The sequence below is a fragment of the Aedes aegypti genome, chromosome 1 (genome assembly GCF_002204515.2).
Source record: "Aedes aegypti strain LVP_AGWG chromosome 1, AaegL5.0 Primary Assembly, whole genome shotgun sequence".
In the NCBI taxonomy this organism is placed as follows: domain Eukaryota; kingdom Metazoa; phylum Arthropoda; class Insecta; order Diptera; family Culicidae; genus Aedes; species Aedes aegypti.
The window spans coordinates 86,100,538-86,118,690 of NC_035107.1; the positions used below are offsets into that span (position 1 = coordinate 86,100,538).

The following is an 18,153-nucleotide window of genomic DNA, read 5'->3' on the forward strand; positions in this document are numbered from 1 at the left end:
CGCGCGTTGTACCTTGTACAACACCCTTAGTTTTGCGAATATCCCAGGAGTCTGACCACTTAGAAAGATGACGTCTTTGGCAAAATTGTTCAGTAGCTCAAGAGCTATCATTATATCTGCCAAAAAATTTGGGATTTTGAGCTTAAAACATTTGTTTTGCGAATATCTCAGGAGCCTGATCACTTAAAAAGATGGCGCCTTCGGCAGAGTTGCTCAGTAGCTCAAATTCTTTCTTTGTTTAATCCTTAAAGTTCGAGATTTTGTAAAATAATGATAGTCCCTGAGCTTCTGAATAACTTTGCCGAAGGTAACTGTCTAAAAAGTCAAGATCCTGCAGTATCCGCAAAACAAAAATTTCATGCTCACTAGCGCCGCCTGGTGGCAAAATATCCTATATCTTGATATTAATGATAGCCCTTAAGCTACTGAGCTAATTTGCCGAAGTCATTATCTTTCTAAGTGGTCAGGCTCCTGAGATCAGTGTTGTTCAGACTCATTTCCCCGAAAATAACATTTCGGTGAAATGAAATGAGTGAGTGAGTGAGTGCGAATCATTTCACCGAAACTTGATTTTTGGCCCACCGAGATCGAAACATGTGCAACACTCAAGCTCAACCACCTCCCCCTCCATCTCAGGAATACAACGCACAGTTATAACAGTTCATGGCTTCACAATTCGAATTTCGGGAAAATGAGTCTGGTCAACACTGCCTGAGATACCTGTAAAAAAAGTTTCATGCACGCTAGCGCCGCATAGTGGCAAAATTTTGAATCAACTAGTTCGAATAATAATAGTCTTTAACTTACTGAAAAGCTTTGCCGAAGACGCCATCCTTCTAAATAGTCAGGATCCTGAAATATCTGCAAAACAAAAGTAAAACTTCCATGCCCACTAGTGCCACCTAGCGGTCAAATTCCGAATTAAATGAGGTACCTTCTGATAGCACTTTACTTCCAGAACAACTTTACTAAAGACCCCAAGTTTCTATATTATGTGGATTATGAGATATACCGATTTCAAGCTGTGGTTTACTCGAACAGTATATAGTGCGTTCATTATTATGCGACTTCCATGTACATTTGTTGATTTTACCGCATTATAAAGGGCCGTACTGTAAATAAAAACTGTCGAGTATTGCTCTTAAGAAGATTCTTGAGGAATACATTTTGGTTTGGTGTCGATAGATATCTTTGTTGCAAAATGATAGCATATAAATCACAACTGTTGTACAAAGTACAACAGCGCGACAGCCCGAAGGTTAAAGAAGATACTGTGGAAAAGTTTCGTAAGAGTCTCTGAAGGTTACACTGGAGCCTCTAGAATTTTTCAACAGAATCCACTGCAAGTAGAGAAAAGGAAATACTTATTTGTAGTGTTACGACCCAACTGGAACCGAGCCTGTTTCTAAGATTAATGTTATACAGGGTGGCCAGTGAAAAGTCAATTTCAAATTCCCGGTTTTCTCCCGGTTTTTTCCCGATATTTCAAAAATATTCCCGGTTTAATTATATGCTAAGAAACATTATTGCGATTTTTTTTACCATTTCAAACGACTTTTAAGTACGAGTTTTTTTTTTGTCCAAACCAAAGCATTTATATTAGGGGTAGACGGAAATCAGATATTTTGCTGCGCATTCAAATTTTTTGGGCTTATACTGATTCCGCTAAATTTCAGTTTAATATATGAAACGATATTTTACGACGATCATTTTATGTCATCGTAAAATTTGTTATGAAAAAGTTCAGTGCTAAAAAAAGTTTGACCCTTGTTTAAATTATATGGTCGAGTCAACCTTTGAATGAATCATAGTTTAAATTTTAAACGGTCACAAGTTTGGTAGACATAAAAATAAATTTATTAATTGTTCAACATCATGGTCATCAGCATACAATTTTTTGTTATGTTTTATCCCCACAAATATTGAACATTTTCTCAGGCCAATTATTTCTGATAATAAATAAAGAATATGTTCTTGGCGTTATTGACTAACTTGGGATTCGAATTCAAAAACTTTAGTAAAAATCCACTAAGATATAGATCAGTGATTCCCAAAGTGGGCGAATTCACCCCCCTGGGGGCGATTTTCAGGCTCAATTGGGCGAAAATTTGTAAAACAGAATTTGGGGGGCGAAAAATCTAGAAAGGGGCGAAAAAGCTAACACGGGAGCATTTGAAAATAACTACTCAAAACCTTTGGAGGACACATATATGATTATTAATCAATTCCAAACTTAACTATTTCCAGGACTATTTTACCTTAAACCGTTATATCTCTAATCATGGTAATTTTCAAATTATGATAGATAACACTTGATGATTGTGTTATGCATTCAGCTTTTTTAATATCAAATCTAATGTACCTTTGTACCCAACTCTTTTTCATTAGATATTATGGTACAAATCATTTTAGAAACAAATTTTGAAAAATTTAGCAGACAAAAATCGGGTTCCAACGATTCCAAAGACGTAATTTCTTCAAATGTATTTTTAAAAAGTATTTTTAAAAAACATTTGAAGAATTTTTAGAGATGCGTCAGATTTGAACTTTCAGAACGTCCGAAAATAATGGAGTTTTCTTGGTATTAGAAAAATTGCATTGAGCAATGAGTTGAAAAACATTCTGGATTTTCATATATGTTTCAGGGTTTTTGGATTGGATAAAAATGCGTTCCAGGAAACATCAAATATTTATTATTCACAATTTCTGAAAAATTTTGCAGTAATTTTAGAAATGACAGATGATGGAATGACTGATTCAGTAGCCTGTAATGCACGCAAGATATTGTCAAAATTGATATTATAAATTAAAGTCCAATAAATCATTCATAGTAACTGTGGGTTATCGATATTGAGGAAAATATTTTTAAATGTACATAAAAGTTATTGTATTATGATTCTATGGATATGCGAGTCAAGGACATTTTCTGGCGTACAGCGCTTAATTAAAATATTTGAATCACATAGGGGGGCGAAAGTTGAAAAAGTTTGGGAAGCACTGGTATAGATCGTGCTGGGTAAAACATTACTTGGTATGCAAAATTTTCCCGGTGCTAATTGAAATTCCCGTATATTTCCCGGTTTTCTCCCGGTGATTCGAAATTCCCGGCTTATTCCCGGTTTTCCCGATTTCCCGGTGCGCTGGTCACCCTGGTTATAATAGCACTTCTACAGTTAGTAACTAAGAACTTACTTTGGCAAATGACCATTTTTGCATGTGAAATCGTGTGGCAGGTACGAAGCTTACTGTTGCTGAAGAGCTGCACGTTTACCGCTAAGGCTATCTGGGCTTTGGAGAACCTACCTACCTTGTACCTTGATGGCTACATCGTAGTGTCACGCCATTGCCAGGCGTATTGTAGAGCTCCATCTTCGTCGGTATTGGAAGATACTTCTCCAGTTGCCCCGCACGCTGGTCTTCCACGAAGTCGTCTACCTCTACCTGGTTCCCTGCTAAATATTATTTTGGCAATTTTTTTCTCCGACATTTGCACTAAGCGACCAGCCCATTGAAGTCTGCCCACACTCTTTATAATATTCTCATTTTTATACATTTGATACAAATCGTGATTTATTCACACCATTTTCGAGTGTCCCGCCGTGTATTATCCGCAGCACTTTACACTCGAAAATACCGCAGGCTTCTCGGTCTGCCACTTTCAACTTCGTGCCCATAGAGAATTAACTGAAAAATCAATGATTTATACAAGGCGAATTTTGTTTCCGTTTGTAAGTAGTGGGACCTAAGACGGTAACGTAGTCCGTTAAAAACTCTATTCACAGTTGCAACACGTCGTTTCACTTCGCGGGAAACGTCATTGTCACATGTCACAAGTGTTCCAAGGTAAACAAATTTTTCATTAACTTCAAACACTACCTTAGCACCTGCATCACCAAGCCTACCTCTATCACTATCTGCAACCATGTACTTCGTTTTGGTAGAATTAATGGTCAGGCCTATCGTCGCTGTCTCCCTCTCCAGAGGAACGAAGGCCTCTTCCACTGACTTGCGATCGATTCCAATAAGGTCGATATCGTCCACAAAGCCAAGGAGCATGTGCGACCGTGTGATGATAGTGCCGGTTCTCTGCACGACAGATCTCCTAATAGCACCCTCGAGTGCAATGTTGAACAGTAAATTTTAAAGTGCGTCTCCCTGCTTCAATCCGTCTAACGTCACGAACGAGGTTGACACCTTGCACCTGCAATCCGAACACTTGGTTTCGAACCATCCAGCGTAGCACGTATCAGCCTAACTAGTTTTGCCAGAAAATCATGTTCATACATTATCTGCCTCAGTTGATCGGTTGTCGAGCGGCCTTTACGAAAACCAGCCTGGTATTCACCGACGAAGGACTTCTCGAGCGGTCTTAGTCTGTTAAACAGTATGCGCGACAGTATTTTGTACGCCGTATTTAGCAGGGTAATTCCTCTGTAGTTGGCACACTCCAGTCTGTTTCCTTTCTTGTCCTCCCATCATCAGACATCAGAACGGATTTTCTCATTACTGTTTTCTATGCACAAAATCGATACCATACTATTTTGGAATAATATTTTTATTATACGATAAAAAGAAAACAAAATAACCACGATCCTAAGGGGTTTTGCACAGAACGAAAATAAAACAAAACAGGAATAATGCAATCAATCACATAAAGGCTGTGTACGTGTGTCACTGATATATGGAACTGATACAAAAAAATTAAAATAAAACGAAATCTACATCAGCGCTATGTGTAACTATTGTTTAGGTTAGGTTTGATTAGTAATGTAACGTTCGTCTTTGTTTCCAGAAAAGCACTTTACATATATGTTTTACTGTTTCCAACTCTTAAAAATTTATTCTGTGTCTATTTGTATGATGTTTTTTTTTGCATCGACAAGGAGCGCTCGTCTTGTGCTGTTTTAGCAGAGCAACACCGACAAGGAAACCTAGGCGCTTCCAGTTTGTTATTGCATTACATTTCAAAAAATTAGGAAAGAAACTGCCTCATTTTGTTCTGCGTTCAAGCTGCGCTCCAAACAGTTGTATTTTTGTAGTGTTCGATTCGATTGTTAGTTCTATGAATAATAAATGATTCCTTTCCCTAGTGCACAATCTATATTTTGGGTTGTTATGTTTTCTTCCTATCCCTCCCGGTACACTCGAAATGGTTTCACCGAACCAATCCACCCCCTTTCTGGTATATCGCGTTTCCCAAAAAAATCAATCGACTTAATCTTAAACAAAAAAAATTAAACCGCACTTTTAACAGGTCATTCAGAGTGATCTCTGTAGTAGCTCACTTAGCACAGAAAAGCGTAAAGGTATGCATCCTAAACTGGTTATAGAAGACGTTTCTGCGGTCAACCTATAAACGTAACAAATATGTACGGCTCTTGCTCTCTACCCCCTTTTTCGATCGCCAGTTCTATTGGTTGTATTCTCCATTCTAGTTTTCTATTCGTAGTAGTCGGTAGTGTGTTTAGTTGGTAATCTTATCCTCTAGAGAAGGGCTTTCGCTGTTTGAAAAATTTCAAATCACTACACGACACGATTTTTTTGTTGTCTTTCCCCGTCCGGTGCCAGCGCGTAACGAACGAATAAATTGAATAGCGTGGCATGGTAGTTTAGTTGGTAATAATGATTCTTCATCTCAAAACTTCGGATTGCGCGGGTTCATCCTTAACACCACTTCCCCTCGCGTCGTCCTGTTGGGCGAGAGGAAATTCTAGCGCGTACGTTTCCTTCATAATTTCCGCTATAGGAAACATTCGCCCTAACTGTGGGATGACTTAACAGCTCCATTATCTTGCTTTTGTTTCTTTAATAAATCTACGTCTAAGCGAGAGCATCTTGGTAATGCGTGTGTTTGTTTATATGTGAGTGTTGTTGTTTTACGTTTTTCAATTGCTTCCAAATGAAAGTTGACTCAATTAGTTGATGGTAAAAATTAGCAACAAGAGAAAATCCGATAACTCATCACTCTCTCATTTCCTGTAACTTGCTTTCATCTGGCAATTTTGTTTTTTTTTGTATCTTTTAATTTTAGGATAAATACGTTTTCATAATGTTTTATCTTTTTGTCCATGGAACCTGCCACTGGCAGACGATGTTTGATTTAGTTTTTGTTTTAACAGTTGCTTTTTGTTCTCTTTCGCGAATGTTTTTTTTTTCTTTTCGAGTTATTCTAGTTTTAGTTCAGCTTCACATTGATTTCATTGTTCTTTTTTGTATATTTATCTTCATTTTAACCATTTAGGGCTTATTTACTTGTTTCAACTGCTAGGGTTTCCGTTACAGCGAGAACTGATTTTGTGTTTGTTTCATTTTATTGTTGGTAGTACAATGAATGCCATACCGGTTTCCTATATTCCTCAAAGTAGAGTAGGTTAAGCGAAAAACACGATCCCAAAAATTTAACAACTACAGGAGTCACTATCGTTATTACGGATTTTGCTCTCTTTTGTCGCTTACTCCACTGTACCTTATTTAGTGTTCAATTAATTACGCCTACATGCATGGTTTTGTCCCTCATATAAGTTTATTTTTCTCTCGTGTGTTTTTCACCCATCCCAATTCCCAACCTATATGCCTTTAAATAGTTTCTCATCTTCTTCTGGTTTGCCTTATGTTGTTATATGCTACTACACTCTGAACTCAATTATTCAACTTATTATCATTGCCGTCGCTGTTGTTAGAGCTCACACCACTGCCACTTCCGCTTCCGGTGTCGTTCAGTGTTCAGAGCACAAACTTTCCCAGAATAAGCCCAAATATGGCCATGGCAATCGCGACGGCCACGTACACGATCGGCATCTGCTGCTGGTTGGCCAGCTGGGGCGGGCTGTACGGGTTCTGGTACTGGGCCGCCGCCGCTGCCGATACAGACGAGGGTGAACCACCCGATCCCAGTCCGCTGGAAACCGACGATTGCTGTTGTTGTTCCTTGGCGCTGTTTTCCAAGTCTAGTCGCATTCGGAGCAGTTTTTCCTACAAAATAAGAATAAAATTAGTGAACACCAGCGAGTCCCTCCTTAGTTTCCTAGATTTGTGCTTATAAAAAGCAAAGCTCAGGAACGTAGGTTCGAATCCTGTCGGTCGAGGAGCTTTTCGTAATGTAAATTTTTTCGGCGTCTCAGGGCATAGAGTATCTTCGTGTTTGCCACTGTCTCGTAACGCAGGTAGATCACCTTTACGTGGTGCACTACGAGGTAAGATCTACCTAGACAGCGGGACGAAAGTCCAGGGGCTTAACGGACTCCCAGTACCTCTGCGAGTTGGGGAGTTGCCCAGGATGTGGTGGGGTTCACAGCGGGCTTATAAAACCCACAAAAATCCGAATGCAAGTCAATGCGACCGGTGCCTAAACTAACAGGAGTGCCAACCGGCACATCAGGATTGATGCCAGGAAGATCCTGATTATGGTATAATGGTCGCGACACAAACGAACGAGGCATGGAACTACGAGTAGGAGTGTCTCGAGCAATTGGAACCAACGCTAGTAAAGGCCCCAATTGTGGATACTGGCAGCGCACGACTAATGAGAAGTACCGTAAGGACGCCATTCACCGCTCATTTAACGTCAATTCTACATGTTAAATCAGTGGCGATTCCCTAACCTCAAATCTACCTGTTCCACGATTACAAATTCTGGATTTTTAGCAACAAATTAGCATCTAACAAATAGAGCTTTGTTAGAAAGGAAGATTACAACCATTTACTTTGTGTTTTATAAACTAAATTTGCCGAATTATTCAAATTTTGGCTATTCAAATAAAAAAATCTCTGAAAAACTGAAGCAAAACAAAAATGGAAGCGAATTCCGCATTCCAAGCGTTTCTCCTCTGTGTGCATTTTACTCATTCGGTTTGTTTACCACCGTTTACACAAAACTTTGTACAGCCCCCTTTGCACAGAATCTGTGCTGCATGAAGAGAGGCCGATTCTGTGCGCTTTGCACTCATTTTTGAGCGGATGAAGTTTAGCGTGTACGGTAACGGTGTATGTTCTGGATAATATGCGTTAAGCGACGATTCAAAATAATCCAAACGTCATTGTTAAGTGAAAACATACGTGATTTTCTTCCATCGCACTTTTCACGTAGCTCCTACGTGGATCACAGGTAGCCCATAATGAACGCATGAACTTTTGAACTACGTCCATTCCACCGGCGCTACACGTAAGAGCTACGTGGATTTTCCGGTAGCCTTTACGAAGCGTTTCAATAGGATCTAGACGGTTTTGCATTCAATTTAACTGTAATAAAGACCAATATTATTTCTAACAGGCTTTGGAAGAAATCTAATTCCCAATTGGAAAATGTAAACAATCTTAAAAGATTGTGATATTTCTATTGTCAATCTGAGCATTTTAAATCCTGTTTCCCCGATTTTGTGAGTATGGTCTGTCTTGTTGTAGCCTTCGCGTGCTATAATTGATGGAGATTATAAATCAGGTATAAAATATTAAGTAATGCAGGGATTCTTCGGTATTTAAAGCATATTTACCTTGAAATCAATCTTACACAGGGTTTAAAGCAGCAGCAGCTTCTGAAGTTCTTCTAAAATCAAGCGGGCGCCATCTTAGGATTTGAGATCAACACCGAATGTACGTACAATATGCAGATGTCAAAATGAACTTAAACATCTACGTGAATTTCACGTAAGTGCGATAGGTAACCTCAATACAAATTACCGAGTCACTATTTGGTGGTTATGAATGGTTCAGGGATCTTTATCTTAGTCAGGTGAAGTGGAGGTAAAATGAATTTGGAATGATCTACGTGATTTTTCACGTAGCAATGACGTTTGGATTTTTTTGAGTGTAGGGTCGGGTGACACTGGCCCGAAACGGCGAGTAAAACCGTGGCAGGCCTTAGAGTACGTTGCAAATCCATCGCCTGGTTGTTCCAAATGAGCGGGAGTAGGCTCAGATGCCATTAAGTACCTGACTTGCGCCGATCCGGCTCTGAACATAGTATTCCATGAAGGACTATGTTAACCCTAGCATGGCCTCCCTGTTTGCATGGATAACCATGGGATCACAAAGGCGACTATTCCAGCGGGAATGGATAGCGGGGACCTTAGGGGTGTCCAAAATGAATATTTTTGACGTTATGGAATTTGTGAATAAACCCATACTGTAATGACGGCAGGCACTGGCCGCTTCAGTGCAACATGTGAGGTGATCGATGGCCCGGGACTAATCGAGGTCATGGGTCGGAATAGGGAGTACCTTCCGAAAATGCAGGTAGCTGCTGAGCAACTCGATGTCATCATCGAGTTTGTTAAGAGCAAAAGCAATATCAGCAAAGACTTGAAAACAAGTCTGCTGCAATTGCGACAATCAGTTCTAGCTGCAAAGCAGATCTACGAGTAAGCCAAGGCACAACTTGGCAAGGTAGAAGGCAAAAGAGACACTAAGTCGTATCAGACCGAAGTGTTTTCCTTCACAGGCACAAATAGGTATATATGATAATATTATTCGATACGCGATGCGAAAGAGGGGACCTTCCGAGGATGAATACGTGGCGAAAAGACGTATGGTTGCTAAGGGAAAAGTGAGCTACGCGGCCGTCCTCAAGAGCGGAAAAGCTGACACGAGCCAAGCACCGCGATCAAGAGGACATGGTCGAGAGGCCAAAATCAAGCCTAAGGTCAAGAAAGAAAGAAAAAAAAAACGCCACAGGATAGCCCGAACCGGACAGTGCCTCCACAGGAACCACAGGCGCAAGGTAACAGCAGGGCTGGTAGTAAGTCACTTTTTAGTGACTTGGTCACTTTTTTCGACCTGGTCACTAAAAAGTCACTATTTTCGACAAAAAGTCACTAAAGTCACTTTTTTCAGGAAAATGGTCACTATAGTCACTTTTTTCGTGATCTGATGATAATGAAATCTACGACAGGGATAGCTCTTCAAACATAATCAAAAAGAATTAGATATTTATCATTATCAAGGCAACTATTGTGTGATTTTGAAATCAAAGTGTTAAGATTCTTGACTCAAGTAAAATAGAGACTCCCGACTAAAAATTTTCTGGGAAAAGTTTTGGAAAAGATTCTGGCAAAACTTAGGAAGCGACTTCGGGAAGAAATTTTTGTCCGAAATATTTTGATAAATTTTGACACAAAGCAGGACTAATATCTAACAGACGTGCTGAATAAATTACCAGTGAACTTTCTGCAGTAATCTACGGCTATAGAAGGAATCCTAAGCCTGCCTCCTGAAAGAACATCATCAAAACTCCACCGGAGAATAAACCAAAGACGATTACAAATAACAAAAATTCAAAAAGTTTGTCATACACTCGTCCATGATTTCAATAGCGAGTACTAGTTTTGCTAGGAACCATTGCAGATATTACTATACATGTTTTCATTGATTGGCAGTTTTATACACGACTATGGTCAACTCTTTCTATACAAAAAACACGTTACTATAATGAATGCTTGAACATTATTGAACGATAATAATTAATTAATGATGATATCAGTGACTATTTCCTAACGTCAAATCCACCTGTTCATGAAGAAACTCATATGAGCAACACATATGCGATTTCTATCGTTCATTATTTGCTTTATGATCTAAGTATTCAAAATTAGTCATTTTAAGGGTTGTAGATCAGATAAAACGTGTGGTCATGAGTGATATGATTGTTTTCAAAACCTAATTTAGTTATTGGAACGATCAATTAAAATATAAATATTTTAAGTACGCATGGAATTATTTTCTAAATCTTTATGCAAGACATTCATCGAATTTGGTTTGTCTCGAGTTCGCCAATAATCAGTTGTGTTCTACAGTTACCGTTGTTTATTTGGAAGAAATGTTTTTATTTTACAGAAATTCTGTCGAAAATTTAGCTTCAGTTATAATTTTTCGTTCGCTCTTGAACTTGTAATTCTGTAAGAATTTTTTTTCAGAATATTTTGAAATAAATTCACGATTTTCACCACAGTTTTGTCTTCAACCAACATTTTTCCACCGATTTATTCCACAGATTTCTTGAGAAATGCTTCTAGTAATTCGTTTTGCATCTCTACTTCAAAATCTTCAATGAATTTTTGCCTGTAAGTTCATCATGAACAGGATTTATTCTAAAAATTCTATCACGAGTACCGTAGTTCATGTATTTGATTTTTTTTCGACTGGAATCAGAAACATAAAATAGTAACCTATATCAAGTTAATGATCGTCTCGTAAAAAAAATAATATGTGAAATCTTCAATGCGGCATCTTTTTGTCTTATTCCGGATAGCTTAAGATTTGAAATTACTGCAGTTTTTCACATTCTAAATTCACCCAATATGTAGATTGGCTACACATACACACTAAATCTGTTCGGTAAAAATAACTGGGGTGTGGAACTACCGAAAAAGTCAGTAAACTAGAAAAAAATGTCAGAAATCGAAAAACAGAGATTTTTTACTGAAATTTAGCAGAGAGCTTTCCTTTTATATCATATATCGATAAAAAATAAAATATGGTGAAATTTGCTTTTCAATTACGCGTGGCGACAGTTTTCATTTTACTGACTTTTTCGGTAGTTCCAAAACCCAGTAAAATTTTACCGACCCCAGTAATTTAATCCAAGTGTGTATACTAGCAATCAGTGACATGAAATCGAAATTCTAATGATATGTGCCGATGGCGGCCTGGTTTCAGCGAGAATTGCTCATAATTGAAATTCTGGAACTATTTTTCGTGTTCTTTCCTACACTGATTTTTTTTATAATTGAGGGTTCCAAACGCAAAGTTAAAAAACGTTATATAACGTAATTTCATTTCTAGTCATTTTAATGACTAATACTTGTAATTTTGAAGTCACTTCTAGGTCACTTTTTGGTCACTATTTTGATCATTTTGGTCACTAAAGTCACTATTATTTTGCTGTCCAACTGCTACCAGCCCTGTTTAACAGCAACCCGTGGATACGAGTCGAAAAAAAGAAAGAAAGGAGAAAACCTAAAACGGAGCACAAGGAGAATGCTAAACCCAAAACAGCGAAACGTAGGAATTTAGGCGAGGCCCTCGTTATCAAAACGGAGGAAGCAAAATACGCCGAGGTTCTGAAGGCGATGCGAAGCAACGGAGAAGTTATCGCCATTGGGCGCAAAATTGCGGAGCATAAGACGAACTAGGATTGGTGAAATGATCCTAGTCTTAAAGAATGACGCAAAGCGTCTATAAACAACTGGCACAAGAAGACTTGGCGACGAAATTGATATAAGATCCCTGACTGCAGAAGCGACTCTCCAGTGTAAAAATCTGGATGAGGTCACCGATGCAGCGGAGGTCTCGGGTGCTCTCAAAAAGCAGTGTGACGTCGACGTAGCCAGTAAGGCCATCCATCTTAGAAAGGTCCCGCAGGGCACCCAGGTGGCGGCGATCAGGCTGCCGGTCGCAGAGGCCAACAAAACGAAGGACTTGGGCATACTCAAGGTAGGCTGATTCAAGTGTTTCGGGAAGGGCCATAAGTCGTGGAATAGCGACGGTCCCGACAGAAGTGTGCAGAAAATGCGGCACCGAAGGCCATAGGGCAAGCGATTGTAAGCAGGTCGCTAAGTGCCTAATATGTGTCGACAGAACAGATAATTGATATTTAATGGGCGGATCCAAATGCCCGGGCACAAGCGGAGTATCAAAGCAGCGGGAACTGGGTGGATAGGTCTGAACAGCTGGTAGCTATAGGGACTACAAGACGATACCCAATCCAAGAAGTAGTCTTTATCTAGTTTTGCGATAGCAAAAATCAACGGCGTGTTCTATTGCATTTTGTTATGCGCCCCCAAGGTGGTCGACTGAGGAATTTTCCCACATGGTCGACAGGATGATGGCCGAACTAGCTAATCGGTAGCCAGTAGTGATAGCTGGGGACTTTAATGCATGGGCAGTTGAGTGGGGTAGCCGCTGCACCAACCAAAAAGGTCAACTATCGTTGGAATATCTGGTCTCATTAAGGTGAAACATCTCGGAATCCAAAGATGGCTGGCACAATGGCCGACTCCTCCCCCTACTCACGTTTTTAAAGGCACAAAACTGGAGAAATAGTTAGCAAACATTCCTGATCTTCTTATTTTAAGCTTTCTGCTAGTGCACAAAGCCATGGGATGCTTTCTTCGCGAGATTTGTGCCTTTGAAGTTTTAGTGCAATCTTAGAAGTTGATTCCAAACTGTTTCACCTTAAATGTAGAGCTGGCAAATGTGGGTACAGTTAGTACCTTCCTCAGGAATGGTGCAGAATCGATTATCGACGTGACGTTCTGTAGTCGTAACCTTTCAGGTACCATGAACTGGCGCGTGGTAACGGTTATACTCATAGCGATCATCAATCTATTCGCTATAGTATAATACCAGGTGGGCGTTAGGCAGCACGATGCAACTCGACCCAAGCCCGAGGTTGGAAAACAGCGCGCTTCGACGGCGAAGTATTCACTGAAGCCCTGAGGCGCGAACGGAACACTCTGGACCTGAACGGTGATGAGCTAGTTGCTGTGATATCACGAGCGTAGGATGCTTCCATGCCGAGATACCGAGAAAAGCCCTTCCCAGAGAGAACAGCCCACCGGTGTACTGGTGGTGCGAATCAATTGCAAATCTTCCAGCAATCTGCCTTTGAGCTAGACGAAGAATGCAACACGCACGCACAGAAGCACAAAGAGAAGAACACGGTGCAGCATTCAGAGGAAAATTTATATCTTAAAAAGGAAACGGGCATACTTTGATAGTCTATGCCAAAGTGCCAACTCGAGTCCGTGGGGTAATGGCTAAGACCAAAGGTGCCATACGAACGAAGAGCTGGCAGAAGTCGTGAAATCATTCGCGTCGAATAAGGTACAGGGACCCGATGGTATCCCGAGTGTTACCCTAAAAGTGGCATACTAAGGTATGGAGGGCCAATTTGGTCAAAAGCGCTTGGAACGAGCAGGTGCAGCAAGGTACCCGTCAAAACGCTGAACGATACAAACAGAAGTGAAGACAGCAAACTCGTCTGTTCCTCCTGAAAGAGTTGGACTGCGAAGAAGTGAAGCAGCTGTATTGTTCTCAAGAAATACTTAAGTTCTACCTGCAAGAAACTCAACGTATTCCGCGCAAAGGCTTCATGTCGCGTTTCGAAATGTGCCAGGATAAGGATAGAGGTATCTTTACCATCTTTAAGAACGAACGTGAGGTGATTGAAAGGTGGAAGCAGCACTAGGATGAACACTTGAATAGCGCATCGGCGGAATATCAAAGCAGTAGGAGGAATGGCCTCATTGGTATGACGGATGAGGGAGACGTGCCAATTCCCACAATCAGTAAAGTTAAGGATGCTATCAAACTGCTCAAGAGCAGCAAAGTACCTGAAAAAGATGGTATTGAAGCTTATTAAAACGGTCCCAAGCAGGTTGGCTACTTGACTGCACCAATTTATCATCAAGATCTGGGACACTGAAGAGGAATGAAAAAAGGGAGTAATACCTATGCCCAATGTAATAAAAGATGGCGATGTGATAACTATCGAGCGATCACTATTCTTAACGCAGTCTTCACAGTGCTTTCTCAGATCATCATCCATCGTCTATCACCTCTAGAAAACAAATTTGTAGGAAGAGATCAAGCCAGTTTAGTGGTATTTTTACGTTGCGGCAGATTTTCTGGCAGTGTTGTGAATATCAAGTTTCTAAGTATTATCTATTAATCGATTCCAAAGCGGCCTTAGATACTATCGACCGCGAAGCGCTATGGAAAATTATGAAAGAGAACGATTTTCCAGAGAAACTGACTAGACTGATCAAGGCAACGGTCAACGTCGTAGACTTTGTCGAAAGAACGTTCCAGATAATTGCGGAGCAATGTATCATGATGAAACTTTAAGCAGAAAAGGTTGGGTTGAAGGTAAATAATTGCTTCAAAGACGAAGTATCTGTAGACTGGATGAACCGAGTACGATAGATATCGAAGAGGATCTGCAAGCGCTAGGAGTTTTTGCCAGAACCCCTTATTACAATGCCAGACAACTATCCTGCAAAAATAGTGTTCACTTCCAATCCGGCTAGTTCATGACGAAGAAGCGCGCAACGAGCTAGGTGGTTTGACCAAGTGGAGCAGGATCTTGGAAATGTGGGACGATCGAGAAACTGGAGGTTGGCAGCCAGGGAGCGAGTTAGTTTGTGGCGCAGTTTATGTCTGAAGGACGTGCCACCATCAACGAAAAGAAATAGATTCTTGATAGTCTGCAAGATTCTCGGCCGACTCTTTTTATATTTTTTGATTTGGCCGACGATGTTCTAAACAGATTCTCGCATCTTTGATTCTTTGTAAGAGATTAAAAACATGAACCTTGACAGACTTATGGCATGCTCTGTAAAAGTTCTAGGCATGCATCATTGATAGCTTATTCGACTTCTGACAAAATGTTCTGGTTAGTTCCATAATTGTTATTAAAATATCTATGTACTGCTGGCAAAATCCTCCTTGGGAAATACAATGATACGCTTGGTATCATGTCTATTAGACTGGCCCTTAAACAAAAAAGTTGTAAAACTCGACGGGGCACCCCCTAGATATGAGCCTTAGGGTAAGAAAAACGCTCTCTCAAAGTTTCAACTCAATTGGTTGCTCCACCAGCTGGCGCATTCGATTTGAAGTTTGTATGGGATATTCGTCTCAAATATATTGAAAATTGATCCTATGTCACTGTTTCGTTCCGTATACTAATTGTTCGCGTTTAAATAAGCCTAGAATGACAAATACACTAGTTGATACCTAAATAAACATAATTGCAGAAGGTTGTATCTGGATTGAATCTCATTTTCATTACTCTTTAAGTTGTTGAAAGTTAAGCTTAGATCAGCAATTCCGTACAGTCACTTATATGCATGCGACATGTGCCTCAGCTCGCCCAGCGTCAACATTCTTTTTATTTCACCCGACTCAAGGATTTTAATCAAGAATGTTAAATATCTACATTTTGGAAAGGTTTTGAATTGTTGACACCAGTATCCCGAAGTAAATTTGTAAATATTTAGCCGCCAGCTATTTTACATCGATATATTAAAGCATACTGTGAGCAATTTTTTAAGTAGGATTTCACTGCTAGCAATGGACCCCTTAGTAGCTGAAATTCATTCTCGACGCTTTTCCGCAATGATATCTCAGATATATGCGTCTGAGATTTTGTGGAGTCTAACAACAAGTTCAATGTTTTTACTTTATAGTACGCCTATGAAACATACAAAATCGTTCGATTTTTCTAGCGAAATATGCATTTGGAAAACAGTAGTCCGGGGTCCATAATAGGAATGTTTACAAATTTGACGTTTCCTATTATGGACCCTCCATTTGATTCCCATGTAATCCGTCTCGTTGCCGACGTGCCTGTTATGGACTCACCTGGAAATGCGTATTATGGACCCTCTTGTGTAGTTTCATTTACAAAACTGTTCAAATATCTGTATTTATGCGTCGCGAACCAAATATTTTGCCTGAAACTGGTGACTAACAATGCAATCGAACTTCCCCCGATGGATTTTCATAGGAATACGTTACTTTAAGTGTTAATTTTATGTTTTTTTTGTAGGGGGTCCATAATACGCAAAGGGTCCATAATCGGCATCGACTCCATGGGCAGGGGACTGGAACATGAGCGGGTACTGGTGCTTTGACGATAGCAAGTTTTCAAGCGAAATATGACATCAGCCAACTGATAGTAATTCAGAATGGATCTCAGAAATATACATTTCCTGATGACATAGGGCTGCACGTAGCTTCACAAGAAAGTTTTGTTCTACCCAGAAGCATAGAATCGAGGAGACCGATCAAATCTACTCCGTACGATGCTTCTACTCACCTTTAGCATCAGATTCTCGTGACGTAAGGAACATTCAGATTCCCGCAGTTTCTTCACTTCCTGCATCAATCCGTCCTTGTCTTCTTCGTTACTAACGCCACTGCCACCGTACTGTGTATCTGCCACTGGCACACCCGATTCGTTCTTATTCGGTGTAGCTAAAAGACACAATAGTCAGAAACGTGAGTACCTACATATAGAAGTAGGTATTAAATCTATCGTTCGAGAGACCTACCGTTAGCTGACTGACTGGTAGTAGTGCTAGTAGCCGTGATTGGCGCCCCCGGTGCGGTCTGATTTGTCTCGGCCGGCAACTCGAATACACACCGCAGTTTAGAGTCCATAAGGTCATCCGGGCTGACATCCTTCCATAGCTGTTCGGTGCTGACGTCGCCTTCCGGCATGATCATCGACTGCACCATGAACTTGTGTTTGTTCTTTTCGGCCGCATCGAAGATGAATGGTTGAAGGATAACTGGAAAGGAATAACGAGGAGATACGTTTAGAAAAGCAGTTGATCAAATATTCCTTCATAAAGATATCTTACTTGCAATTTCGATCGTGGTCTTTGGTTCTAGGACTCCACAGTTTGGACGCACACAGTATTTCTTAGGCGCGGTTGTTTTGATTTTGAACAAGATGACATGCTCCGTCGGGTTCGTCAATCGCATATAGGATGAGACAGCTGTGCAGAATGGTCCTGGAAAATGTAAGAAAATAATGGACATTAGTAACAAATCTGCAGTATACACTCCAACTTCTTTCTATGATTGTTATAGAGGGTTGCAAAAGGAATCGGTAGAAGAAAAATAAGATTATAGTAGTTGCACAGTTAATTAACCCTCTAATACCCAACCCCGCCTTTAGACGGGGTACACTTTGGAATTTTGTGTATTTTTTCGTAGCTCGGAAATTAAAATGATTTTATTTTTGGCTTAAACCTTGACTCATAACATGCATATAAGAAAAGTTTTTTATGATTTTTGAAACTTTTTTGTATTATTGAAAATTGTTTGAAAAATTGTATTCTTATATAATCTTCAAATGCCTGGGATTCATTTAACGTGTATTATAAAAAATCGTACCTTTTATTTTTTTCTACGATCAACCTATCATAGAAGAAGAGCCTGATGGTATTGAAATGATTTCAAATTTGTTTTTCCGTTAGTTACACGGAAAATAAAAAATGTTCCAGAAAAAAATTGAAAAAATCATATTTTCAAATGTATAGTAAAAACTCTAATTTTTATTATTGTCAAAAATAAGTAACCAGAAGAGGCTTCAAGAAAAAATTAAAAAGGATAGGGATGTTCAAAAATAAAAATAATAAAAATCAA

The 18,153-nt window shown here is 39.8% G+C and overlaps 1 protein-coding gene across 1 annotated transcript; it reads right to left on the reverse strand.

Moving 5' to 3' along the window:
- Nucleotides 1-4,539: 4,539 nt before the first annotated feature.
- On the reverse strand, nucleotides 4,540-17,516 carry LOC110675833 (vesicle-associated membrane protein/synaptobrevin-binding protein-like; the record flags this gene model as incomplete). Its single annotated transcript, XM_021841706.1, is given in 4 exon segments — nucleotides 4,540-6,972; nucleotides 16,817-16,974; nucleotides 17,052-17,291; nucleotides 17,364-17,516. Coding segments are annotated over 4 exon segments (800 nt in total), but the record flags the coding sequence as incomplete, so codon positions are not given.
- Nucleotides 17,517-18,153: the final 637 nt, after the last annotated feature.